General features: G+C 38.6%; 2 protein-coding genes across 8 annotated transcripts in view; one reads left to right on the forward strand and one right to left on the reverse strand.

Moving 5' to 3' along the window:
- The window catches only part of LOC109094692, a 69449-nt gene extending 54517 nt beyond the window's left edge, over positions 1-14932 (forward strand). The window contains exon 6 of one of the 2 annotated variants that reach the window (XM_042730373.1): positions 8687-9855. In XM_042730373.1, coding sequence (XP_042586307.1) covers positions 8687-8848 — 162 coding nt within the window. In that variant the 3' untranslated portion in view covers positions 8849-9855. Of the gene's footprint in view, positions 1-8686; positions 9856-14238 lie in introns of those variants that run through there. The other variant, XM_042730372.1, reaches the window with a different exon arrangement.
- Positions 14933-15182: 250 nt separating this feature from the next.
- prickle2a (prickle homolog 2a) overlaps positions 15183-26079 on the reverse strand; it is a 125819-nt gene continuing 114922 nt past the window's right edge. For 5 of the 6 annotated variants that reach the window (XM_042730366.1, XM_042730367.1, XM_042730368.1 and 2 more), the window contains 2 exons: positions 21439-22362; positions 15183-21278 (listed from right to left, as the gene is read on the reverse strand). In XM_042730366.1, coding sequence (XP_042586300.1) covers positions 20365-21278; positions 21439-22362 — 1838 coding nt within the window. In that variant the 3' untranslated portion in view covers positions 15183-20364. The remainder of the gene's footprint in view (positions 21279-21438; positions 22363-26079) is intronic. The other variant, XM_042730369.1, reaches the window with a different exon arrangement.

Consider the following 26079-nt stretch of genomic DNA (forward strand, 5'->3'; position numbering starts at 1 on the left):
GACGGTTCAAGGCAAGGAACACTGCTAACAACTCTAGGTAATTGATATGCCAGTACAGATGGGGGCCCGTCCATATCCCCAACACTGCATGCCCGTTGTACGTGGCCCCACAGCAGGTGGTGGAGGCAAACCACAGCATGCCTGGAGACTTGTTCCAGGGGCACTCCTGCCCAGAGAAACGTAAGATTTGACCATGGGGTGAAGGTTTGGCGACAGGCCGGTGTAACTTGGACCGGGTGAGTGCTGCGCTTACACGCCCACTTTGGGACTTGGCCATGAAGCCAGTGCCGAAGCGGTCTCATATGCAATAGCCCTAGTGGTGTAAGTGCAGCTGCAGCTGCCATATGCCCCAGGAGCCTCTGAAATAGTTTCAGTGGGACCGCCATCCTGCCCTAGAACGAATTCAAGTAGGTAAGCACTAACCACGCACGTTCCTCTGTGAGCGTTGAGAAACTGTACCTTGTCGGTGTCCCTCATTTCAGCCAGACACAGCCAGAGATGCCGTTCCTGGACCACAAGCATGGACATCGCACGACCCAAAGTACGCTCTTTGAAGAGGGCCCAGCACGTTCCATTGGATGTCATAGTGGGTAGGTGGTTCTTGGGGGTTGGTGAGTTCCCAGAGGGATTTGCCACCACTGTGACTCTCAAACCACCCATGCTACTGCTGGAAGTAGTTCTTGCCTGGCAGCCGTCAGGACAAGCTTTAGATCATGGCAGAGGCAACGGAACTCCGCCCTCCTGGAGGTAGTGAAGCCTGGTCCGCAGCCTCGAGATGGTCATCTTCCCGCAATGGAAACGTGTCGTCAACGAAAGCCACCTTAGCGTGTTTAATGCCCAGACACATGAGGCAGCGATCTTGACCATCACCCGGCACCAGGTAACGACCGCATCCAGAAATGGCATCTTTAAAAAGCTGGTCCATCATCTTTACAAAGACGCACTTGTGGAGCTTTTTTAAAGAAAATAGCTCTTTCAGGGAAATGTTCTTTTAGTATTGAGGTGCACAGGGGAATTGGCCACTTGCAGCACAGCGGGGGTAGTGCAACCTGAAGTGTGCAACCCTCTCGACACAGGATGTCCACCACTGAAGCGCCATACCGCCAACCTCCAGAAGCCTCCAAGAGCGTGTTGAACTCGTAGCTCACTTGAAGTCACTTAGATGGAGCAGAACGATGTTGTCGCTCGGCTACAAACTGAAAAGCTGGTATCACACCTGATGCCTCTTTATGCTCACTCTGTGATCAGCTGCAGCTGGTTGCAATAATTGCATGCCAATGTGCATTGAAAAAGTGAAAATGACGTGACATATAGCCAAGTATGGTGACCCATACTCGGAATTTGTGTTCTGCAATTAATCTATCCAAAGTGCACACACCCGGAGCAGTGGGCATCATTTATGCTGCGGCGCCCAGGGAGCAGTTGGGGGTTCGGTGCCTGCTCAAGGGCTCCTCAGTCGTGGTATTGCCGGCCCGAGACTCAAACCCACAACCTTAGGGTTAGGAGTCAAACTCTCTAACCATTAGGCCACGACTCCCCCCTAAATTTCCAAAATAAGTTAAAATAATTTGCTATCACTAATATACTATATGTTAAAAGAATATTTACATGAACATTTTTTATTAATCTCATCCCAGTCTTTAAGTCCATTCACAGTATTAAATTTTTGTTTAATATTGTATACAATATATTTATTTTATTTTTCACTTCATTTCAAGTCTCTCTTAAGAATGGACTGAAATGAGTTACGAGCAAATTTTCAAAAATGAGTTATTTTTTATTTCACATTCTCCATTAAAAGACCTTCAAACTGAAAAATGACTGAGCTACACCTGTTTGAAGTTGATGAGTCAGCAAACTCAATTATGAGAAAAACTGAATTAAAGTTTTCTGAAGGTTCCAAAGTAGAATCACCTAGCAAGATTGCATCTTTTCCTCCACTTCTTTTCTTAATAATAATAATTACTATATTAAAAATTAAAATATAGCTATTTTATCTGTGTTATTATAAACTAGAACATATGTAGCAACACATAATGTAAAAAGTGCACATGAAGTAATAAGTATTACATTATTATTGTAATAAAATGTTTATAATGTAATAATTTTCTCAAAATGTAATAAAATCTTGAGCTCATAATGTAATAATTATTACGTTATGAGAAATGTATTACATTATAAACTAAACAAAAATATTGTAATATTGTCATAATTATATAATTACACGTATAATAAAGTATAAGCAGCCCAGTATAAGGGACAGTCAAAATATATTTGCTGTTATATAGCCTATATATTTATATATATATATTTATATATATATATATATATATATATATATATATATATATATATATATATATATATATATATATATATATAAAAATAAATAATGCATTATCGATAGTCTAGTATGTGTGCAAAGAGTACTCCATTTATAATTTCAAATGCACTGAGCCTGTCACTCATCTCAGTTTATTGGTTCAATGGATGTGTCTGTGATTAGTTACACTGCTGAGTGCTGCAAACATTGTAAATAGAAACATCTGATGCTCTCCAGAGCGAAAATGCAAATATGCACAGAAGAATTTGCCAAATATGTTATTACAGTTTCAACTAAGGGTGCTCTGGGTTTTTATTTATTTATTTATTTATTTTTTGTGAGAGTGATTAGCTCCCTAAACTAGGTGTGACATGATAAACTGCTTTCTGTATAGATTTAATATGGAATGTTGCTTTGTAATGATCGGCCTTATCGCACAAATTACATATATTTAAATTGGGGTCAGATTAAACTGTGTGAGGTAAAATAAGTGTTTTAAAAAGATGAGACAACAACAAAAGTAGAATGAATAAATAGTATATTTACATAATGCACAAGGAACTTAAAACAACACAATAAAACTAGAATAACTGTTAAAAGCAGATTGTCCATTTAAACCATACCCTAAAACAGTCAAAAAACATAGTGTGTTGAAATCCCAAGGTAAAAGTGTCCACCGGTGTATATACAATCCAAAGAAAGTGAGAATACAAAATGAGTGAGATACTAGAACGGTAAGTCCATAAAACAACTCAACAATCCAGACAGTGCAGTGTTCGGTCAATGACCCTGATTGTTTGTCATGCTGCTTGCTTTGTACTGGTTTACTTCCTTATTCATGTGATTGATCACATGACAGGCAGACCGATGAACATTTTAAAGACATACACACATCAAATAATTAAGAGGATTAAAATGGCTAAGACAACATGTAAAACCATTAAACATTAAAACTCGAATATATATATATAAACAACCGTCTTAATATACAGGTGCTGGTCATATAATTAGAATATCATCAAAAAGTTGATTTATTTCACTAATTCCATTCAAAAAGTGAAACTTGTATATTATATTCATTCATTACACACAGACTGATATATTTCAAATGTTTATTTCTTTTAATTTTGAAGATTATAACTGACAACTAAGGAAAATCCCAAATTCAGTATCTCAGAAAATTAGAATATTGTGAAAAGGTTCAATATTGAAGACACCTGGTGCCACACTCTAATCAGCTAATTAACTCAAAACACCTGCAAAGGCCTTTAAATTGTCTCTCAGTCTAGTTCTGTAGGCTACACAATAATGGGGAAGACTGCTCACTTGACAGTTGTCCAAAAGATGACCATTGACACCTTGCACAAGGAGGGCAAGACACAAAAGGTCATTGCAAAAGAGGCTGGCTGTTCACAGAGCTCTGTGTCCAAGCACATTAATAGAGAGGCGAAGGGAAGGAAAAGATGTGGTAGAAAAAAGTGTACAATCAATAGGGATAACCGCACCCTGGAGAGGATTGTGAAAAAAAACCCATTCAAAAATGTGGGGGAGATTCACAAAGAGTGGACTGCAGCTGGAGTCAGTGCTTCAAGAACCCTATGCACAGATGCATGCAAGACATGGGTTTCAGCTGTCGCATTCCTTGTGTCAAGCCACTCTTGAACAACAGACAGCATCAGAAGCGTCTCGCCTGGGCTAAAAACAAAAAGGACTGGACTGCTGCTGAGTGGTCCAAAGTTCTGTTCTCTGATGAAAGTAAATTTTGCATTTCCTTTGGATATCAGGGTCCCAGAGTCTGGAGGAAGAGAGGAGAGGCACACAATCCACGTTGCTTGAGGTCCAGTGTAAAGTTTCCACAGTCAGTGATGGTTTGGGGTTCCATGTCATCTGCTGGTGTTGGTCCACTGTGTTTTCTTAGGTCCAAGGTCAACGCAGCCGTATACCAGGAAGTTTTAGTGCACTTCATGCTTCCTGCTGCTGACCTAACTTTATGGAGATGCAGATTTCATTTTCCAACAGGACTTGGCACCTGCACACAGTGCCAAAGCTACCAGTATCTGGTTTAAGGACCATGTTATCCCTGTTCTTAATTGGCCAGCAAACTCGCCTGACCTTAACCCTATAGAAAATCTATGGGGTATTGTGAAGAGCTGAAGGCCACGATCAGAGCAACCTGGGCTCTCATAACACCTGAGCAGTGCCACAGACTGATCGACTCCATGCCACGCCGCATTGCTGCAGTAATTCAGGCAAAAGGAGCCCCAACTAAGTATTGAGTGCTGTACATGCTCATACTTTTCATGTTCATACTTTTCAGTTGGCCAAGATTTCTAAAAATCCTTTCTTTGTATTGGTCTTAAGTAATATTTTAATTTTCTGAGATACTGAATTTGGGATTTTCCTTAGTTGTCAGTTATAATCACCAAAATTAAAAGAAATAAACATTTGAAATATATCAGTCATTGTGTAATGAATGAATATAATATACAAGTTTCACTTTTTGAATAGAATTAGTGAAATAAATCAACTTTTTAATGATATTCTAATTATATGACCAGCACGTGTATTTTGAGCGGCAATCCTACTTTGCATGTTTTCAACACTTAGATTATGTTCTTACTTTGGCCATGCATTAAATGCACATCCTTGAAAGAATGCAGTTTGCTGACATATTTACTTTAAAGTCTGTGTGAACCGGAAGTTGCTGCCGACTGGATTTCAGTGTGGTGGAATATTACCAACTGAAAAGAAATACTGAGTAGAGGGAGGGGTTTTATTTTTTGCGCTCCTCCTCTCATCTCTCACTCACAGCAGACTAATGGTTGGAAGGGCGTGGTTAAGGATATTCTGCTCCAGCTGTCAAACTGACGTCATCAGAGCAGGAGCGCCATTCCAGAGCGAAATTATTGCTAGGAACAATTCAGTTGCGCCCCTACTAAATGATTTGTCCTTTGAATTGAAGGCATTTTTTATGAACAAATTTGGAAAAAACAAATAAAGTTTCCAAAGTCTAATGTAGTCTGGGATAGATCGTGTTACCTGCCTCAGGCAACGGCAGCACAGAGCACATGTTAAATGAACAATTCTTCACTTTAATACAAGTATATATATATATATATAATGTGAATGTACTGTACATCAGAGGATATGGTGAAAAATAAAGTCTGACTTCTTTGCCTATAAGCGGTTTTAACCAGGGAAATCATAAGTATAACAGCCTGTGAAGAATGTGTCAGTTACGTAACATTTACCTCAGGAAGATAACCGTCTAGTCATATCGTCAAAATTCTAAATACATTAGGCCTATACATTTGTGTAGAATATAAACTAGTTTTTATAACAACCATTTTAATGACTATCGGCCGGTTTCACAGACAAGTTTTAAGCTTAGTCCCAGACTAAAATCTAAGTCTGAGCTGTTTTAACTGAAAGAAACTTGCTCTGTCTGACCCTAAAATATATGAGTGCCTTTATTTTGTCTCAAAATGCACACCAGTAAGGTTTTTTTTTTTTCTAAGGCACGTTTATAAAAAGACTACTTAAATGTCCTTATTGAACTATGCCCTTATCCTGGTTTAGTCTAAGCCCTGTCTGTGAAACCATGCCCATATATCAAAATTAGTAAGCTTTTGATTATGTTTTGTGCTCAGATTTATAATATTGAAAGATAATTATGATTTTGTAAACATAATAATAATTGTTTTAAATGATGTGCTGGTATTACCTTATGAACAGTGATTACATTATAAGTTGACACAGTGTGTTCATAATGTAATACATTTCTCATACAATAACCTATTAAATTATGTGGAAAATTATTACTTTGAAACATTATTACTACATTATGAGTTCAAGATTATTACGTTTTGAGAAAATTATTACATTATGAATATTTTATTACAATAATAATGTAATATTTATTACATTATGTTCAGTTTTTACATTATCTGCGGTTATTACATTATGAGTTGCTACAACATATGCAAAAAAGCAGTAGAAAAAATGTAAGAAAGAAGCAAATAATGCATTACCTTTTCCACTTTTACATCTAAACAAAAGCATTTAAGGAAGAAAAACAAATATGTAAAATACAAAATAATGTAAAAATCCCCTTAGTGTGTTTGTTCATTACAAATAAATTGAATATTAAAACTACGAAAGCAGTTGAATCAACTGCAGGGACTGATTCCCTCTTTTTTTTTTTTATTGTTTGATTAATGAGACAGACGGCCTGTGTATTAAAGCATCTTAGAGACATTGCCACAGTTCTTCTGGATTGAGTCTGTCTCAGTTTGTTCTGTTTCTTCATGTGACTCCAGACAGACTGATGATGATCAGATCACATCTCTGTGTGCAGCACAAAACTCTCACTGCATTATTAACATTAATGACTAAATGAATGATTGGAAATGTGAACTGATATTTCCTACTGACACACTACAGCACAAGATAGAAATAACTGACTTCAAACCATTTTTAGCTGCTGAAGATACTAGTGGTCTAGTCATTTTGGACACCACTGTATCTTAGTTCCACACTATTTTGTCATTCTTAATTTAAAATAAAATGTATTAATAATAATAATTTTTCATAATCCAGGATGCTATGGTCTTGCACAGGTTTGTTTACACATTAAACTCGCTGCCATGAGATAAAGGCCTTCCCTTAACATACAATCTCAAGATTGCGTCTTAACATTCCATGTCTTAGACTCAACATAGTAAGCCATTCTATTCATTCCATTAATGACTTTCCATTCTGTTACTATTACGTGGCCATGACAAAAAAAAATGAAACAAACATGTCCCTACCCATCCCCATAGTTATATGTAAACCTGATCAGACATTCTATGAGGCAAAACCACATAAATAGTCAGCGCACAAAGTACAACTAGATCTTTCCAGGTGCACTTTTTGGTGAAATCGACTCCATTTAGCGTGACTGTCGTGGTGGAATATTAGTTATGTCAGATTTAAATAAGGTATTTTTGAATGAATTTGTCACATTTTAATGGTCAGGGGATGGTGCTATATTGTCTTAAACAGCATTGATATTACAAAAACAAATACAATACATACATAAACACACAAATGCAAACTCGTTGATTTGTTTATTATCGCAGTTATCATTTACTGCTGTTCTGTCATTCTGCTGTTTCTGTCAATGATATGATAGCCTACTACCTTTTAATGTAAGATAAGTAGACTGCAGGGTGTGTTTATGTTTTGCCACTTGCTTTAGCATCTAAATAATACAGTATATAAATCATTACAGAAGAAGGGGTGGAACGATACATGTATTCGTACCAAACTGTCACGGTACGGACATCTTGTTCGGTGCATGAGGCCTTAAAAATGAATACAGGCAATTCACCCCCAATCAATGCAACGCTGTTTGATAAGTGGCTGCCAGAAGAAGAACAGAAAATGCCGTGAGTTGAAAACAAAGCCCACTAGACAGTGACCATGTGCTGACTCTGAATGCGTCTCTCACAGACTAACAAAGGAGTATATTTAAACGCTTGTGCACTCAACTGTTTGCGAAATGGAGCTTTGTGCTCGTGTATCCTACCGCTCTCATTCAGTAAAAATCCAAATATTCCATAATATTTCCATATTTGCAATGTATCTGTATGCTAAACTATTGATTATGTATAGGCTTTGTACTTCAGTCGCGTTCCAAAGGTGACACAGAGGCGGGCGCACTGATGTTTGGTACACAGTATTTTATTTTGATAAACACCAACTCTGGTGTATTTAAGAAAGTTAGAGAGTTTAAAAGTTTGTTAACCCCAGAAAAGGGAAACTTTTTCGGTTCCAGTAAAAGACCAAACTAAACCTCTCAGGTCGGGAGCAGGCTTTCTTCAGTAAACCCAGGGTTTCTTTCGGTCTCCTCCCCCTTTTTAAAGCGTAAGCAATGTTTAAATACCTCATTCATTCATGTCTCATTTCAAGTACAAATATCTAAAAATTCTTAAATCATGATGCATTTTTTATATAAGAAAAAATATATACGATATTTAGTCTTGTTCCTGGGGTAAATTAATTGCCAGCGGGGTAAGAAAAATAATCTTAATGAAAATGGAGACAAGATATTTTTTCTCACCGGACCACTTTCATTATGCAGACACGATAAATTACAAAAATGGCATGTTTTTTATAAGGGATCCTGTAGATGAGGAGGCTGCATTAATTTGTGGGGAGTTACATTTACATCAGGAGAGGATTTAATTTAATTTGATTTGACTTATTTTGCCATATCCACATGGATATTTATTTGAACAGTACCATTTTTAAATGGCGTTCACTTGCTTACATCTGGTTAAGACCTCTAAGTAACCTAATAATTAGAATTTCCTTCAGGATTTCCAGTGTGGTTGGATCCACCATCACACCTTCCGAAAATGCAATAGTATCCAGCTGCAGACCCACAGCACCAGCAGTTTCAGAACCACAGCCACAGAACCGGAAGTGAGGGGCGGAGCTTACATTCTTAACAGAGTAGTGCCACCTTATGGTTTTTAAAAGGTAATTTGTTTTATTACACAAAATACGTTTATTACACATAAATAGTTATTTCCTGTTTGTGATATTAAAAATAATTTTTGAAACTTCTGGCCATTTTATACGAAAATATACTTTATATATAATAAATATAATCTAATATAATCACAAGATTCTGAATAAATGTTTACTCCAAAGTCAAGAACATGTGCATTATAAATTTTTCTATATAAAAAATTAAACATTCCAATAAAACACACACAAACAAACAGCAGCATGAGTTTAAAAGTAACTATTAAAATGTACACAATAATTAAATTTGATAAAGTTTTATGAAGTCTATAAAATGAACAATTCACTTTTAAGCCTATTTTGTCATGACAATCCTGCATGAAAATTTACAAAATTAACAAATTACTCTTGGGCATATTTTGTCATGACAATCTTGCATAAATTCTAATTAATATGTATCAAATGAACAATTCACTCTTAGGCCCATTTTGTTATGACAATCCTGCAAAAATAACTCCCCTGAACACAAGATGAAATATGAAGGGCACTCTGGAAGCTTCTGATTGTTCCAGGAGATTGTTGAGGGCCTTTTTTCTTGTCCTCTTCTTCCATTATAAGGAAACAAGGCTCTTCCACTGGCCCCCAGAGCAGATGTCAGATATACACAGATATACACTGAATGATATCTATATTTATTGAATGTCAAATATTTGTAAAGTCATGTAACGTTAGCCTACACCCATTTGATGCTTGAAGCTCGTTATCAGCCGAATCTGAGTTCCAGCCGTTCTGTTCTCCCTTGTCTGGAATTGTTCATGTTTGGGTCAACCTTGCTATGTGTATTTTCCTAGTTGCTTTTGATTATTAAAATTAGTAAAATTCTCCTATGTCTCCTCGCTCCTATGCTCCGCACTCATACACAGCAGCAGTACCGTGACAGAATTCCAGACTGACAAAAAATAAACGGTGCCCTGGTTTTCCTGGTTTTTATGGCAGCATGGAAGTCGCGGCTCACTTTAGCCCGCCGGCCACGGCTCGCTCCAGGCCACCAACCGTGGCATTCTCAAGCCCGCCGGTCGCTCCAGTGTCGGCTCCAGCCCCAGAGTGCGCTCCAGTGTCAAGTCCGCCGACCACGTCCTTCACCCCGAACTTAGAGGGGAATCTAAAGAGGAGAAGGCAGTTGTTGCTAGTCCCTAGGCTCTTTCCAGTGTCAGCTCCAGCCCCAGAGCTCTGGATTTTTATTGGGGGGGCGGCATATGCCCGTGGCCGAGCCGGCTAAGGTCACGGAGAATCCGCCATGGCCTCCTGAGTCCCTTGATCCACCATGGCTACCTGAACTGCCTTAAAGTTACGGAAAAGTATGCAGAAGTCTTTTTGGCGGGAGCTGTTGCCATGGTGAATCATAATTTCAGAGCTCCATTGATCATGGCTTTTCATAGTCGTGGTGCACACGCTAAACTCAGAGTCAACCTACTCTGAGTGGATTGAACTAACTCTGAACTAACTGTTCAGCTGTTCTGAAACTGAAAATTCTGGGTTTCCCATCTCAGCGTAAGTCAACTAAGAGTGCAAGTTTTAACTCGGAGTTTGTTGAACCTCCTTTCCGGAATTCACCCCTGCGCTGTCAAGTTAGAAATGCTGGAACTGATGTGTTTGTGTGTGTGTGTGTGTGTGTGTGCGCGTGCACCCCGGCGCGATCACTTTAACTGTTTCCTTATACCAGCAGAATCAACTTTAAACACTTATTGTCACAGTAGAGATTGAATATAACACTAATATAAGAAAAACTGAAAATTAAATGATGCATAAACAACCCTCCATCTCAGAAAGAATTTGGAAAGCTAGAGGGAAACATTTAGAAAGTCTTAATATGGAAAATGTGGGGAATGCCAAACCAGTGATGCTCTTGCTAGTTGTACTGCCCTCCAGGCCAAACTGGTTCACAGAAAACTTCTGGAGTACCGTTACATTCACCATGTTTTTTGTATGTTGTACACTGAAATTATTGAAATGCCATTGAATACCATGGTACATAAATAGGGCAATTATTCAGTAACATTATATACACTAACGGTGAAAAGTTTGGGATCAGGACGATTTTTACTTTTTTTTTTTTTTAAGGAGTTTCTTCTGCTCATCAAGGCTGCATTTATTTGATCAAAATTACAGGGGAAAAAAATTTAATATTGTGAAATATTATGATGTAAAATTATTTATATATAATATATATATATATATATATATATATATATATATATATATATATATATATATATATATATATATATATATTTTTTTTTTTTTTTTTTTTTTTTAATATACATTAAGATCTAATTTATTACTGTGATCAAAGCTGAATTTTCAGCATCAGTACTTCAGTGTCACATGATCTTCAGAAATCATTCTAATATTTCATTTCATTTATTAAACAGGAAAGATTAAAAGGTAACATTAAGATACAATTTAAACGGGCCTGACTCGGTTTAAAAACTGGTTTCCAGCAGGTTCCTGTTCTGCAGAACATAAAACATAAAACACAATTTACAACACAAGGTCAAAAACACGTATACAAAACATTAGCACAAGCTAAACAAATACAAACAACTAAAAACAATAAAAACTCAAACTCAAATAATAAACAAACGATCAGGGAGTACATGTGTAACTGTTTGTATGCCTTTTTGAAACATGTGATGGATGGTATTTTTCTTATGTGGTGTGGAATATCATTCCAAATTTTGGTATATGTATAAAAAAGGATTTCTGACCATAGTTGTTTTTATATGGAGGGACTGGTATAAGTGCCAGTGAAACTGACCTTGTGAGGCGTACTGGTCTCATATTGTTTACTGGATGAAGTGCAGCAAGTGTTGGCGAAGTGACATTTTGAATTTGAAAATAAAATGTAATAGCGTGACTATTTATATAGTGCTGAAAAGTCAGAGCGTTTGAACGTGTAAGTGCAATGCAATGGTGGGACCATTTTGGAAGATTACTGTGGCTCTTAAGAGCTCGATTATATAATCGTGCTATTGGTTCTAATATGCTGGTTTATTATCAGTGCTGGAAACTGTTGTGCTGCTTCATATTTTTTTGGAACCTGTGACAATTTATTTATTTTTCTGATTATTTGCTGAATAAAAAGTTTAAAAGAAGAGCATTTATTTAAAATGGAAATCTTTTCTAACAATATACACTACAGTTTAAAAGTTTGGGGTCAGTAAATGTTTATTCTTTTTTTTTTTTTTTTTTTTTTTTTTTTTGAAAGAAACTTTTCTTCAGCAAGGATGTGTTAAATTGTTAAGAAGTGATAACAAGATTATATTGTTAGAAAAGATTTGTATTTTAAATAAATGCTGTTCTTTTTTAACTTTTTATTAATCAAGAATCCTGAAAAAATTATTGCAGTTTCCAAGTTTCACGGTTTTGTCAGCACTGCTGCCAACATTGATAATTCTAATAATAAATCAGCATCTTAGAATGATTTCTGAAGGATCATGTGATACTTTATATTGGAGTAATGGCTGATGGAAATTCAGCTTTGCATCACATAAATAAATTATATTTTAAAGGATTATTTTATATTGAAATAACATTTTGCAAGATTACTGTGTTTTTTCTGTATTTTTGATCAAATAAATGCAGCCTTGATGAGCAGAAGAGACTTCTTTAAAAAAACATTAAGGCCTGGTTTCACAAACGGGGCTTATCTTAAGCCAGGACTTGGCCTCAGTTAAATTAAAATATTTAAGCAACTTTTACAAATATGCCTTAGAAGAAAAAATTACAGGTGTAAATCTTGACACAGAACAATGACACTGATATATTTTAAGATATGTCAGAGCAAGATATTTTCAGTTGAGACAACTCAAACATGCATTTTAGTCTGAGACTAGCTTAAGCCTTGTCTGTGAAAGTCTTACTAATCCCCAACTTTTGGGCAGTGTATATTTGTAAAAGGAAACTTAAAGGGGTCATCGGATGCCCATTTTCCACAAGTTGATATGATTCTTTGGGGTCTTAATGAAAAGTCTGTAACATGCTTTGGTTAAAATTTCTCAATGGTAGTGTAAAAAAAACACCCTTTTTACCCTGTAAAAAATCAGCTGTTTTCAGAGCAACCTGTTTTGTTGCGTGTTCTTTTAAATGTTAAATATGTGCTAACTAGCACATTATTAGGAAAGGCGATTTGCAAAGATTCATTAAAAAAAAAAAAAACCTTTAAACTCACTTCTTCTGGAGGTGAAGATGGATCATGAATGATTCACACGAACACAGACGCACTTCAAAAAAAACAAAAAACTAATGTAATCCACTGCGTCTTCAGCGGCTCAGATGTCGGGAGTAAACGACGACTACTGTGTTCATTATTACATCAACAACAGAACACCTCAGTCACTTATGAGTCAATCACACTGACAAGAAGCTGAGAACGGCTTGATTTGAAAAAGGGGATATTATTTTTAGGGATTAAACAAGCAAACAAACAACAACAAAATAAAGCAATGAGTGGATTTTTATCATTATAGGGTGAATGTGTACACACACTGCCAACACACATTTATGTTCAAACAACATGCAAAGTAAATTTTGCATCCGATGACCCCTTTAAAATATAGCAGCAAAATATTGTCTAGGAATGAGTTTCAAATAACTTCCATGTATATTTACATGATGTCAAATATTTAACAAAAGGTTTGCTTGACAGCAGTGGCAGAGTTGTTCAGTATACAGAAATCTAACATATGCAGGGGTGCACAAAAAGGCTGCCCACTTTAATTATTTATTTACTTCTTCTTATCTTTTGCTGTGACCTCAGATTGAGCTCATTCATATCTGTTTCAAGTTTGGTGAAAATACCTCATTCCGACCAACAATGGAACTTCGTTTTGATAACTTTTGCTGTTCAGACTCCAGAGATTTTCCTGCACTGGTACCATGTAACTTGTAATGTAAAACTATATTTCTATAAAGCAGGAACCAAATTTAATTGTTTTGGCCACTTTTGGGTTCTCTCATTATAAAAATATTTACAAATATAATAGGGTTTCTGGGCTTCGTGCTTGAACCCCTGATAATAATAATAATAATAATAAACTTTACAAATACAGTGGTGTTACAGCAATTCATGCTTGTCTCTAATTCTGTAAGCTCCATTTTCCTTTCATGTGTATTTAGTCATAATGGAGACTACTTTGTCAAACTGCTAATTAATTAAAATTTGACAAACAGTATATTATTTTACATTTTTACCTTTTTTCTTTTGTGCTTACATGCATCAATGGAAGTGTGTTTTGATTTATCTGTGGTATCATTTCTAATGTTATTGATTTTATATTATATTGATGAATTCATTTTTTTGTTATGTTTTGTGTATGTATTGTCAATAATCCATACAGGTGTATCGGCAGGACTGTGATACATTTGGCATGGTTGTGAAGATGTTGGTGGCCAAGGATCCATCCTTGGAGAAGCCAATTCAGCTGTCTCTGCGTGAAAACCTGAGGGACATTGGCATGCGTTGCATCAAGGCCATGGAGCAGTTCATCCATGAGTATGATTCCAGAGAGCTAGACAATCCATCCACCTCCCAACTACATTCCATCAAGTGAAGACTGCAAACACATGGCTAAATCCAGCTACTTATTTGCTTCTCATGCACGCTATCCATTCAACTTTAAAATTTGCCCCACTTTATCATGCCTTTAGCTATATCAATGTTTCTTTAAACAATTTTCATATACATAGGCAATAAAATTACTTTTATTACACCTTTGTATTCCTTTTGTTGGTAAACAGAGGATGTTCCACGTATCTGTAATCCCACAAAACCAGTGAGAAAAGTCAACACAAATCCATGAATTTGAATAGTGTGAATATAATAGACATGTCTGCATTTTACATTTTCTGCCTTATATTGCTTGCAAAACGTAACTACAACATTTGTTCCTTGTTGAGCAACAAGCTTAAAATATTGGTGGTCATCAGAGTCAAAAATACAGAATTTGTTGTATATAAACTTAAAACACACATCATGTGACATCATATGAAATGTTAGTTGCACTTGTGATAAAATAAAGTGTTACCATAGTATATACAGTATATCTGTCTACATGTTTTACAAATAAAACTAACGGTCTTCCACTAACCTGCAGAATTGTAATACATTATATGTAAGATAACACAAGATTGTGTGTAAATTCACAGGAGAGGGTTAGCCAAAACTGGAGCAATGTCAAAAGAAACACAACCTTAGTTCAGATTTAAAAAGTTTCATCCTATTTCTGACAATTTGTGCAGAAAATAAAATATAAAATATACTTTTTAATGGATCACTTTGATTGTAATAATCTGCAACTTCATTAAAGGCATTGTTTGTTTGTTAATAGTTATTTAATTCACATACAAGACATGAACTGGGGATACACATGCAGTCACCATAAAATTCTACACTCTACAATATGATACAAATAATGCATCTGAGGATACAAAATATAGAAATATTTAAGACAATATTTACAGAACTTTTACAATACTACATTGTTTATATATATATATATATATAGTTTTTTATCATTAGGAAAACATTTAATTTTAAGATATTATTTGTAAATAGTATTTAATGACTTTGGAAAAGACAAAATATTGCATTTAAAACCATTACCAACACTGCCCAGCAAAATGATAAACATTTTTAAAAAGTTCAATTTTAAAACGACATTAATAAAACAAGTTGAAAACCATGAAGAGCGCATAATAGGAAACTATTTAGAACAATTAACAGTAAGCAGCGTGGGGATTATAGTAAACCATATTGCCACAAAATTATACAAAAATTAAGGGGGAAAAAAAGAGAGAATGTAACCTTGACTAGAATCAGAATCGCAATGTAAGACAATGGTTGTAATTAGATTTTTTTTTTGAGTTAACGGCATATTCTGATCAGTAATCCCAAATTCTTTTCAACAGTAATGCATCTGAACAACGATTTAAGACATTCCAGCATAAATTAAAAATCCATATGCTAATTCGGAATGTTAAGTGCCCACTGAGTCTTCACTTCTTCTGAAATGAAGTTATATCGTAAATTGTTATTGCACAAATTTCTACAAAACAAAATTCATAGTTTATCAACAGATAAAGTTCAATGTGCTGTTCAAATAAACAGAGGTTAATACTTTTGACCATTGTGCAATCTCCAGTCACAGTAAACACGAGTTAAGATCAGAACATGCTTCAATTGGATTTCAACCCATAGATATAGGATAATTGAGAACAAACACATGCAGTACACAACAAAAGTGAGTACACTGCTGTGCATAAAAAAATTTCACCTGTAAACAATTGCGTTATTTCTATATGTAGTGCATTCCCTCTTATGAGCAAAAATTATTACTTTAGAAAAATTATTTTGAAAATACAGGCCCTTCAAAAACAAAAAAGTGAATAGGGTACAAGAAGACTAACGACATCTTAAGAAAAATTTGTTTATCGCTACTACCAAAGTCTCAGATTGCCAAAGAAAACTAAACAAATACCTTGCATATCCATCTATCTATCTATCTATCTATATATATATATATATATATATATATATATATATATATATATATATATATGCGCACTGTTTACGTCGGCGCACTAACCACAAGGTTATGGGCGCTGACAGCTTTAATTATTAAACATGTAGTCAATTTTATTTATTGTATTTGATATATAAATCTACAACAGTAAATAAATAAACAAACAAACAAACAAATAAATTAATATTAGATCAAAGTAGCCCAGAATTTCTTTCTGCCAAATTTCCATGTGCATAGTCAAACGTGGTTGTTAAGGAAAGTGCTGAAGTGAATTTTTGTGCCATCTAGTGGTGTAAAAAAGAATAAAGTCAAATGAGCTTTATACCCCAGTGCGCCTTTAGCCTTGTTGTACTCTACTAATGTAATGACAAACACACAAGTTGGAAATATGTGGTTATTGAAACAAAATGTCATAGGTCACGTATGTAACAATGGCTAAAACATCTAAATCTAAACATGACAGTAAAATTGGCTGACGACAACCTATGACATCATTACCGGTGTGACCACAGTATAAAAGGGCACTGGGAGAACACGTCATCTGCTTCTTCGTCTGAAGCTTATGTCCGAAGCATGGTAAGGAGTCTAGAGGACGCAGTGTCTCGTTCTCTTCTCAGGGTACCCTGGTTATAAACATAACCTGAGATGTTCCCTTCCGAGGGAACTTCGAATTGCATCCTCTAGAGGTCACTTCTGGGATTGTATACCCATGCTGACATGCTGAGGGGAGTGCATGCCAGTACTAAAGAGACCACTAAGTACCAACTCAACCAAGTTAAGGGAGTTGCCCATAGGATGCTTTGATGCCTGTAAGTGACATCATCCCCTATGTTAAAATGCCTGAGCTATGCACCAAAGAACTTACCTATGAGGGAGCTGGCTTGAGGAAGCCTGAGCCCAGGGCAAAGCTCAAGGCTTGGAATCAGAATAAAAGGATTCCTTATGGGGATGCGGCTGAGTTTCAGGGCTGACATAAACCCATATCTTGGCCTATGACCAAGGGGGCTACCCTCTGCTGTTAGAACGAGCTACCCGAGGATCACATGATACTCGGGGAACTAAGTAGCAAACACCCTGCTTAAAAATTTATATAAAAAAGATACACACATGGAAAGTGGGGCCCAAAGTAAGAACCGGGGCCTGAGCCAACTCAGAGAATGGGGATGAGGCTAGCATCGCATCACCCCTACATAAAGGATTTTAGAAAGGTGCACAAAGGTTTAATGCACACACTTACCATGGATATGGATTTTAAAGAAGTACACAGAGAACTAGCATGTGCACTTAGCATAAATATGGATTTTAGAAATACCCGTTACTAAAAAGATTACAAAAACCACAGCAGGCCAGTACCTGATGTGACAGAGACTGCTCAGGAGTAGCAGGGTACTCAACTTAGTGCCTGTGGATCTGAAGTTGGCGTGTCTCATAGAAGAACCCTCTAGCTAAGGGGAGCCTCGCCAACCAGACTAAAGCAGTCACAAGTGCAGAACTCTAGATAATCATCCCCACTTCTATTTCTCGAGGCAACCATGAGAGGAAACTGATAGAGAGGCAGAAATGGCCTAACAACCTAATAAGACTAAATTACAGTCAAGTCAAGTCACCTTTATTTATATAATGCTTTTAACAATACAGATTGTGTCAAAGCAACTGTACAGCATTAATTAGGAAAATAGTGTGTCAATAATGCAAAATGACAATAGTAAACACTCATTTTTCAGTTAAAGGCAGTTTAAATAGTATATGTGCAATCAGATACTATTTAAGACAGGGCCTCGATACTCAAAAGAGAAGGCATGACAGATGCTCAGGCGGGAGTGGCATGCTCATAGAAACCCACAAGAACAAGGGGAGCACTACCAAGCTTAACCATACAGGTACTGTCAGAGTTATGTCAGTAGAGTGGGGCCCAGGTAAGGAATCTGGGGCCTGAGCCGTGTTCATAGGTGATTCTCAAGAACAAGGGGAGCACTGCTAGGCTCACCTTCAAAGGCAGTCTAAAAGGGAGGCAGAAAGGGCCTAACCACCTGACAGCTGCTCAATGGAGCTCCAAAGAGCAGAGGACTCGACTCACAAAACAGGAGGAGAACTCATATTCTCAATTCAGAGTGGCATGCTCAAACAAATGACCCTTGAGGACAAGGGGCGCACTGCTGGTCTCAACCAAAAAAGCAGTCCACCAGGGTTTTAAAGAGCAGTCCAACAGGGAGGCAGAAGGTGGCCTAACAACCTGGTGTGGCTGGCCAATGGAGCCCAAAGGAGCAGAGGACAGACAGGAACTCAGATGCTCAGTTTGGGAGCGGCGTGCTCACCAGTGACCCTCCAGAATGAGGGAAACACTGCTAAGCTCAACCAAAAGAGTAGCCTAACAGGGAGGCAGAAAGAGGCCTAACAACCTGAGGAGGCCACAAAATGGAGCTCCAGGGAGTGGAGGACCCGGTGTGAGGGGAGCTCCAATGCTCAAATGGAAGTAGCGAGCTCACAGGTGACCCTCAGGTCAAGGGGAGCACAGCTAGGCTCAACCAAGACAGGGGCAGTGTACCAGGGAGGCAGCAAGTGGCCAAACTACCTTGTGTCACTGCCACAGAGTGGAGGCCCATGCAAATGACCAAGAAGGTGACAGAGTTGGGCCTAACAACTCAGTATTGTTGCATATGGAGTTCTCGGGAGCAGCACTCTCAGTTCTCAGGCTGAGGCGGGCCCTAGAGCACAACAGCGCTAGATAAGAAGGTGGGGAATCCAACAGGGCCCAATTAAAGATGGTCAACTGATGCAGCTGGATGCAATATCATGCTCTCTATGATGATAGAGCCGAAGCTTTCAGGAAGGGTTTCCACAGAAACACATCTCACATGTACCTTAGGGAACGCAGTATGCTCAAGTCCTCTCCACAGAGGGGCGATTACTAGTTCGACCATAAGGGCAGTGTGACAGGGAAGTCCTGTGGGCAAGACCATATATCGAGCTGCAAAGTGGAATTAAGGAGTGTTGAGCCTCAGTGAGAGGAGCTCTAGCTCAGAGAACGTGCATGATGGTTGAGGAATGACTCACATCTTAGGGGACCTCTTAGGGCGAGAGATGAGTAGCACTTCTTGAAGCAAACACCTAGCCACGAGATCAGGGAGCATGTAACAAAGCATTATACTCTGAAAAATGCTTAACCTGAATGGAGGACCCGCAGGTCCTGAGGTTGCAGCGTTATACTGGGGACCTGATGCTAGGAAGCTCTCACAGAAGCCCAGGCTTTGTATCCAAAAACACGAAGCCGAAGATGTAGGGCTATCAGCCAACTTGGAAATGGTACTGACTGGTGAAACCACCCATAATTGGTCAACAGACAGAGATTCTGACTTAGCAGGGGGTCAAACCTAAGAAAGTCAGAAAAACAGAAACGGGTCCAAGTAGCACTGCAGAAAAAAAAGACTAGTTAGTGAATTCACATAAAACATGAAATGGGTCATACCCCACGTCTCCCACGCATGATTCAAGCTCTGAGCAAAGCCTCTGGCGAAGGGAACATGCACTTCTAGTTGTATAGTTTAACGCTAACATAAACAGTCAGTGTGTTGGGTGACATGTTCTCTTGGCGCCCTTTTATACTGTGGTCGAGCCAGTAATGACGTCATAGGCTGTCGCCAACCAATGTTATTGTAGTGTTTAGATGTATGCTTCAGAGACTGGTTTCGTCGAAGGCGTTCCCCCAAAGCGACCTCTAGAGGATGGAGTTAGAAGTTCCCCTGGAAGGGAACTGATTTTTCCAATTAACCTAATTGCACAAACATGGTTATAAAATAACCTGTGAACATAAGAACTTTTTCAATTTAAACCTATGGGTTGTATCTATCGGCATGTCTGTTTGTACTCACTGTACTAACTTCTGTTGTATACTGTATACCCACTCTCACATACACACACTCAGATACTCACATTACCATTTGCTTATGATATGATGCAGTTCTTGCTCTTGCGCCGTTTGCGTGTATGTAGTTGAGTGTGACCACCCATCACTGTTGGACTATAACGATGTCGTAATTCCTCATTGTCAAAGTATCGCAGCTGCACTGGCCGTGGAATGACTTCACCCAGAAGGTAACCATCATCCTCTGACACCTCTGATGAAGAGGAACAGGTTGAGCAAAACTGATCTTCATTCTCAACCGTTTCTCCATACCTACCCATATACTGTCCAATCTGTGGACCTCCAGGATCCTGCAAGGTGAGGTCAGAGGTGGTTCGAGGACAAGGCCTAAAGAATTGTTGTCGATACCCATAATTTGCTCCAAAGAGATTGTGTGACACTCTTGATGAGGATGGTCGCTCAAAGTCATTGTGAAATCTATGAATGGGGTCCCCAGGGAAACTCTGATTGTCTGTGGCTAAATGCAGGGCATTGTCTGACCGAGAGCGGCGTGAGCGGTAGTTATATTTGTGACCTTTGTGACCTTTCTGGCCTTTGCGGTGGTGACGTTGATGTTGGCGCTGCTGTCTGGGTGAGTCTTGTGTCTGAGTGCGCCTTGGCCGTGGTGTCATTGCTTGGGCATTACCTTCCTGCATACAGGACATGCTTCCTGCAAGACCGATGCGACCTTTGACTGGATCCTCAAAACTTAAACCTCTAGATGAATCCCAGTATAGTGGAGGAGGATACCTTACTCTGACAGGCATGCCAATATCAGCAAGAGGTCTTGGGACAGAGCTCAGGGATTCAGTGCTGCGGAACTGCATTGATGAGTTTAATGTACCCATGGTGCCTTTATCAGATACATTTACCCCAGAGTCTTTACTCAGGTCAGGCATAGAAAATCGAGAGAAGTGCTCCTGACGCCTGTTGGTCCCATCTAAAGAGTTTCCTGCTGAAAACAAATAATGGACAGAGATCAGAAATACTTATACTACATGAAATGTGTGATAATTTGAATAAACCAATTAATGTCTTGTTTTGAACATATTTCTGTCAGGTAGTGATATGACGTATCATAATATATGTCCCAGTCTAACTGAATTTATGCATACCTGTAGTGTATGAATGGGCCAGTGAGTCAGCAGAACCTCTTGGTGTTTGTTCTAGTGGCGTAAGTTCACCATAGTTTGGCCCAAATTGGTGCCTGCTCCTCAGCAATGGAGGACGCATCTCTCGGGGAAAGCCTTGCATGCTTATACTGCGTTTGTCCAAAAATCCAGAATTACGGCTTGGTACTTCATTGAAGCTCATTTGTGTTTTGAGCTTAGGAGCATGAAATTCTGGTTCCTGGCCATGGTGCATCCAGTTCTCATTGAAAGAGTGGCCCCTCAGAGCAGCCATGACTGAAGGCTTTTTGGAATTACCCCCAGGTTGTTCTTTGGACCAAGATTCTGGACTGCTCACTATCTTGGGTGGCTGATTTGGAGAAGAAGGGTAAGCGCTACGCATGCTACATTGGCTTCGTAGTTGATGGGGATTTGAAGATGTGGAGGAATCTCTTTGTTGAGACTCATAGGAATAAGGCTCATCCCTGTTTACCCAAACTGACTGCTCACGGTTCAGACTTGGAGACCGAGTTGGGGTTCTAGTTGGTGTGCGGTGGGGTGTACGGCTGGGAGCTGGGCTGGAGATGCTCAGCAAATCCATTTGAACAGCTAGAGGCTCTGCATCACCAACCAATGGTGTAGGGCCAGATGATGTTTGTCGTACACCTTCACCTTTGCCTTTTGTCCCATTCTTGCCAATCTGAGTACTGTGGCGTGACTGACGGGAACGGGCACTCTGGAAAGCAGAGTCTGAAGAGTCTGACAACTCAGGTTCATCCCCTTGGCTGCAGAGACGGGAACAGTAGATCAAACCTTGTTTCGGCAGGAAGGGACGACCCAGCAAAGACTGATTGCAACGAGCACAGCTGAAGCACTCTTCAGTGGCATGCCAGTGTTGACCTTCATATGCCATCTGACCTTGGTCTATACCTAAAACACATTACATAAAAATTATATTAGACATCACATAAAATTCTTCTTGGCTGATGATGACTTTAAATGTAGTGTGAGAAAAAAACAAAAAAAAAAAAACAGGAATGAATCTCATTTCACATTTTCGCATTTGTAAATTTTTTTTTTTTTTTTTTTTTTTTTTTACAAAGATTAGTTTTTGCAGTGTAGTGTTACATTCAAAGAGACACACACACACACACATATATATCTTAACTTTGCATGGATATATCTTTAAGGGTACTTAGCTGACAAGCTGTTGTACCTCCAAAAAAAAAAAAAAATTCACAGTGTTGCAAAGCTTTGCGTGACAATGCATGAAAATGAATTCAGTAAGTTTATTTTGTACACATCCTTTATTTTTGTTAGTATAGTAATGCTTAAAGGGACCATCTGGAGAATTAAGAAACCCTTCTTATATAAGACACCAGTGGTAGTGAACTGCAGCATGCTACTTACAATATGCAATCCTTAGGTAATTTAATTAAGGACAGATAAGGTAAATAGAATTGCACTTTTTTGATAGTTTCACTATAAACTATCGAGATCTGGCTACTCAAGACTATAATTTGAAATAATCCATTCTCTTTGCATGACACTGTATATTGAGTACATTTACATTATAGCTTATACCAATGTTGGCTAGCTAACCAGTCTTATAAAATTTGGTGGATGATAAAAGTAATTATTAGCAAAGTAGACAGCACAAATAAAATAAATACACATACTAATAAAATATGCTGATATACATTTGTATTAACATCATTCCAGTACAACTTCATTAAATCAATGCAGAAGAATATACATTTTATAATCAAGTGACATTACAGTACATGCTGACCCTAGTATTCCCTGAAAGTAATTTATATTCCCACTTGGCCAAATGGGATTTACTGGATTAAAACATCAGGGTATCTTGAAAGTAGGCTCACAAAGAACCTACTACTTACCATTACTCTTTAAGCAGAGGCCTCAATGAGAGGAAGCCTGATAACTTTTACATTATGCAAGAAGGCTCACAGAGAACCTAGTAAATTGAGAGAAGACCTAATTATGTCCAGCACTCAAGACAGCAACCTACAACTCGCAGTTGCTATACTAGCAGAGCTCTGAGGAGCACAGGCCTCAATAAAGACAACATTCTTTAGTGAGAGGAGGCCTAACAACACTGGCTTCGAAGAGAGCGTGACAACTTTGCTATCTACTGACCGAGCTCTAGGAGAGGAGGTTTCACATGTCAACCTAACCACCACCACCAACCTAAACACACCCCGAACTCAGGACATTTTGCAAGGAGGTCACCAGAGAGCCTTCAATCCACAATAGCTCTCTTATAGGAGCTCTGTGAAGCAGACACCAAAATAACTCACTATAACAAGAGAAGGCCTAGCAATGCTCATATTAGCCCAGGAGGCTCAAAGAGCTTAGCAACTTAAATTACTGAACCGAGCTCTATGAGCGGAGGTCACAGTATCATGACTCTCTAGTTTGAGAGGAGACCTAACTACCCTACACACCCCAGGACAGGGTGACCAAACGTGCCATTTTCCCAGGAAACGTCCTGGCCAGGATTTCTATATTGCCCAAAATATCCAGCTTTTGGCTTTGGTTTCCTGTTTTCATACTTAATGAAGGTAATGATCGTTTGACCAATAAAATGCAGACATTGTAAGTAATCGACCAGTTGTGGTGCGTGAGAAGGTGGGATCTACAGAGAACGGTCAAAGCGATGCAAATACGTGTACATATAAGTGTTCGACTTGAAGCAGCACTGAGCATACTGATCGTGAATGACTTCAAAGTACCGTGAGAGCGATTCAAAAGCACAAGAAGCCGTCTGCTCTCTAGAGCTCTCACGGTACTTTGTCATACAACAAGCTGCACAAACAAAGCCAAAACGTGGATATTTTAGGCAATATAGAAATCCTGGCCACGACTTGTCCTGGGAAAATGTCACGTTTGGTCACCCTAACCCAGGACATCTTACAAGGAGGCTTGAAGAGAGCAGAGGCCTCAATGAAGACAAATCTCTGAAACAAGTGGAGGTCTAAACATAGCAAACAGTAACCAAGGAGGATCAGGAAGAGCCTACTACATAGTTCGCTGTTCATATCAACAAAGCATTCACACTCAGCCTCTAACACCCAGCCATCAATAAGGCAGATGATGGAATAGAAGCATGCTGCCAGAAATATCATAGGTCCAGTTTCAGGACAAGATGTAAAACTGTGGCCAAAGACCTACCTAAAAAAAAAAAAAAAAAAAAAAAACCAACAACCTACACACTCATTTAAGTATCTTTTATTACCTACCAACATTTTGGCAAAGCAAGCAGCATTTGTCAAGATTCTTAACAGCGGAGAACAATATAAATAGGGGTAATCATGCACAGGTGAAGATAATGACACCCAGGTCACCAGCCAATAATTAATTAGTAGACAAAATGTAAACCAATAACATTTAAAATAATTACATTTACATCACAAATGCTCATATATTAGCAAAAACATTTTTTTTTCCAAAAAAGGTTTATACTGCTTATCAAAGTACATACGATTTTCATTCATTCAAAAAAAATTATATATATATATTTATATACACACACACACACACACATATACACACAAGTCCAGTAGACTTGCAACACAGCAATTGTGTTTAAAGCCACCCCAGCCTGATCCGCTGCTGCATATGTTCTGCCATTCAGCTGCAATGTAATGCGCAGCTGCTGAGTTGGCAGAGACGGTGTCTTCATTGCGGATGCCTTACCAAACGAGAGATAGCTAGCCAGCGTCTCTTCAATTGTAGACATCGATACATAACCATTCTCCTCCATCCCCTTCACATCAGGATAATTTGTCTGAGAGAAATTAATGTGGGCAGAATATGATTTTTCCCAAGATCTCCGCCCATCAGTGTGAATATCTGGGAGAAAAGGAAGACTCATGAGCTGGGCAGTTATGTCCTGACAAAAAGCATTCATTGAGGTGACCATGAGGGGGTTCACACTTTTTGTACTTCCACGGCAGATCTAATTTTTCTGTGGTGCAAGACATAACACCCAACAGCTTGTCATATGCTGGACAGACTGGCTGCAAGTGCCCAGAGACATTGGCGAACTCCACAGCCTCTTCCTGCCGCTGCCGATGACTAAGAAATACATACTTCAACTTGTCAACGAGCTCCACGTTAAGAGCGATCTTTCTCTGTTTATCATGGCATCCACTAGCAAGGTGTTTAGACAATGTGTACATCCGTGTCGGCGTTATTTGGCACCTGATGACACACACAGTCTTTGCGTCTCTTGTTTGGGCGAAGAGCACACACGCGATGTCCTTGAAGGGGTGATCTGCGTGTATTGCGAATGTTTTTCTATGAAAAAGCTCCGCTCTCATTTGTCTCTTTTCGAAAAAAGAGGGACAGCCATCTGCTTCCCGCGGTTCAGGACCCGCTCCTGCTGAGGCACGGAGGAGAGTGAGCTCGTGGGGATCGCAGGTGGATCTCACTGAGGAGTTTAGAGAGGGACTTTTCCTTTTGCGCTCTTCGACGGCAGACAAGAGTGAACTTCAGGAGGATGATGTGTTGTCATTAACACTTTCTGATACTGAATTTAGTGCTCTGCTGGGTTCTCCCCAGGAAGAGCAGGAGATGTCTGAGGGTGGCGAAGAAGCTGAGGCTGAGCCTTCTCAATCCTCC

Source organism: Cyprinus carpio, chromosome B8 (genome assembly GCF_018340385.1).
Source record: "Cyprinus carpio isolate SPL01 chromosome B8, ASM1834038v1, whole genome shotgun sequence".
Lineage (NCBI taxonomy): Eukaryota > Metazoa > Chordata > Actinopteri > Cypriniformes > Cyprinidae > Cyprinus > Cyprinus carpio.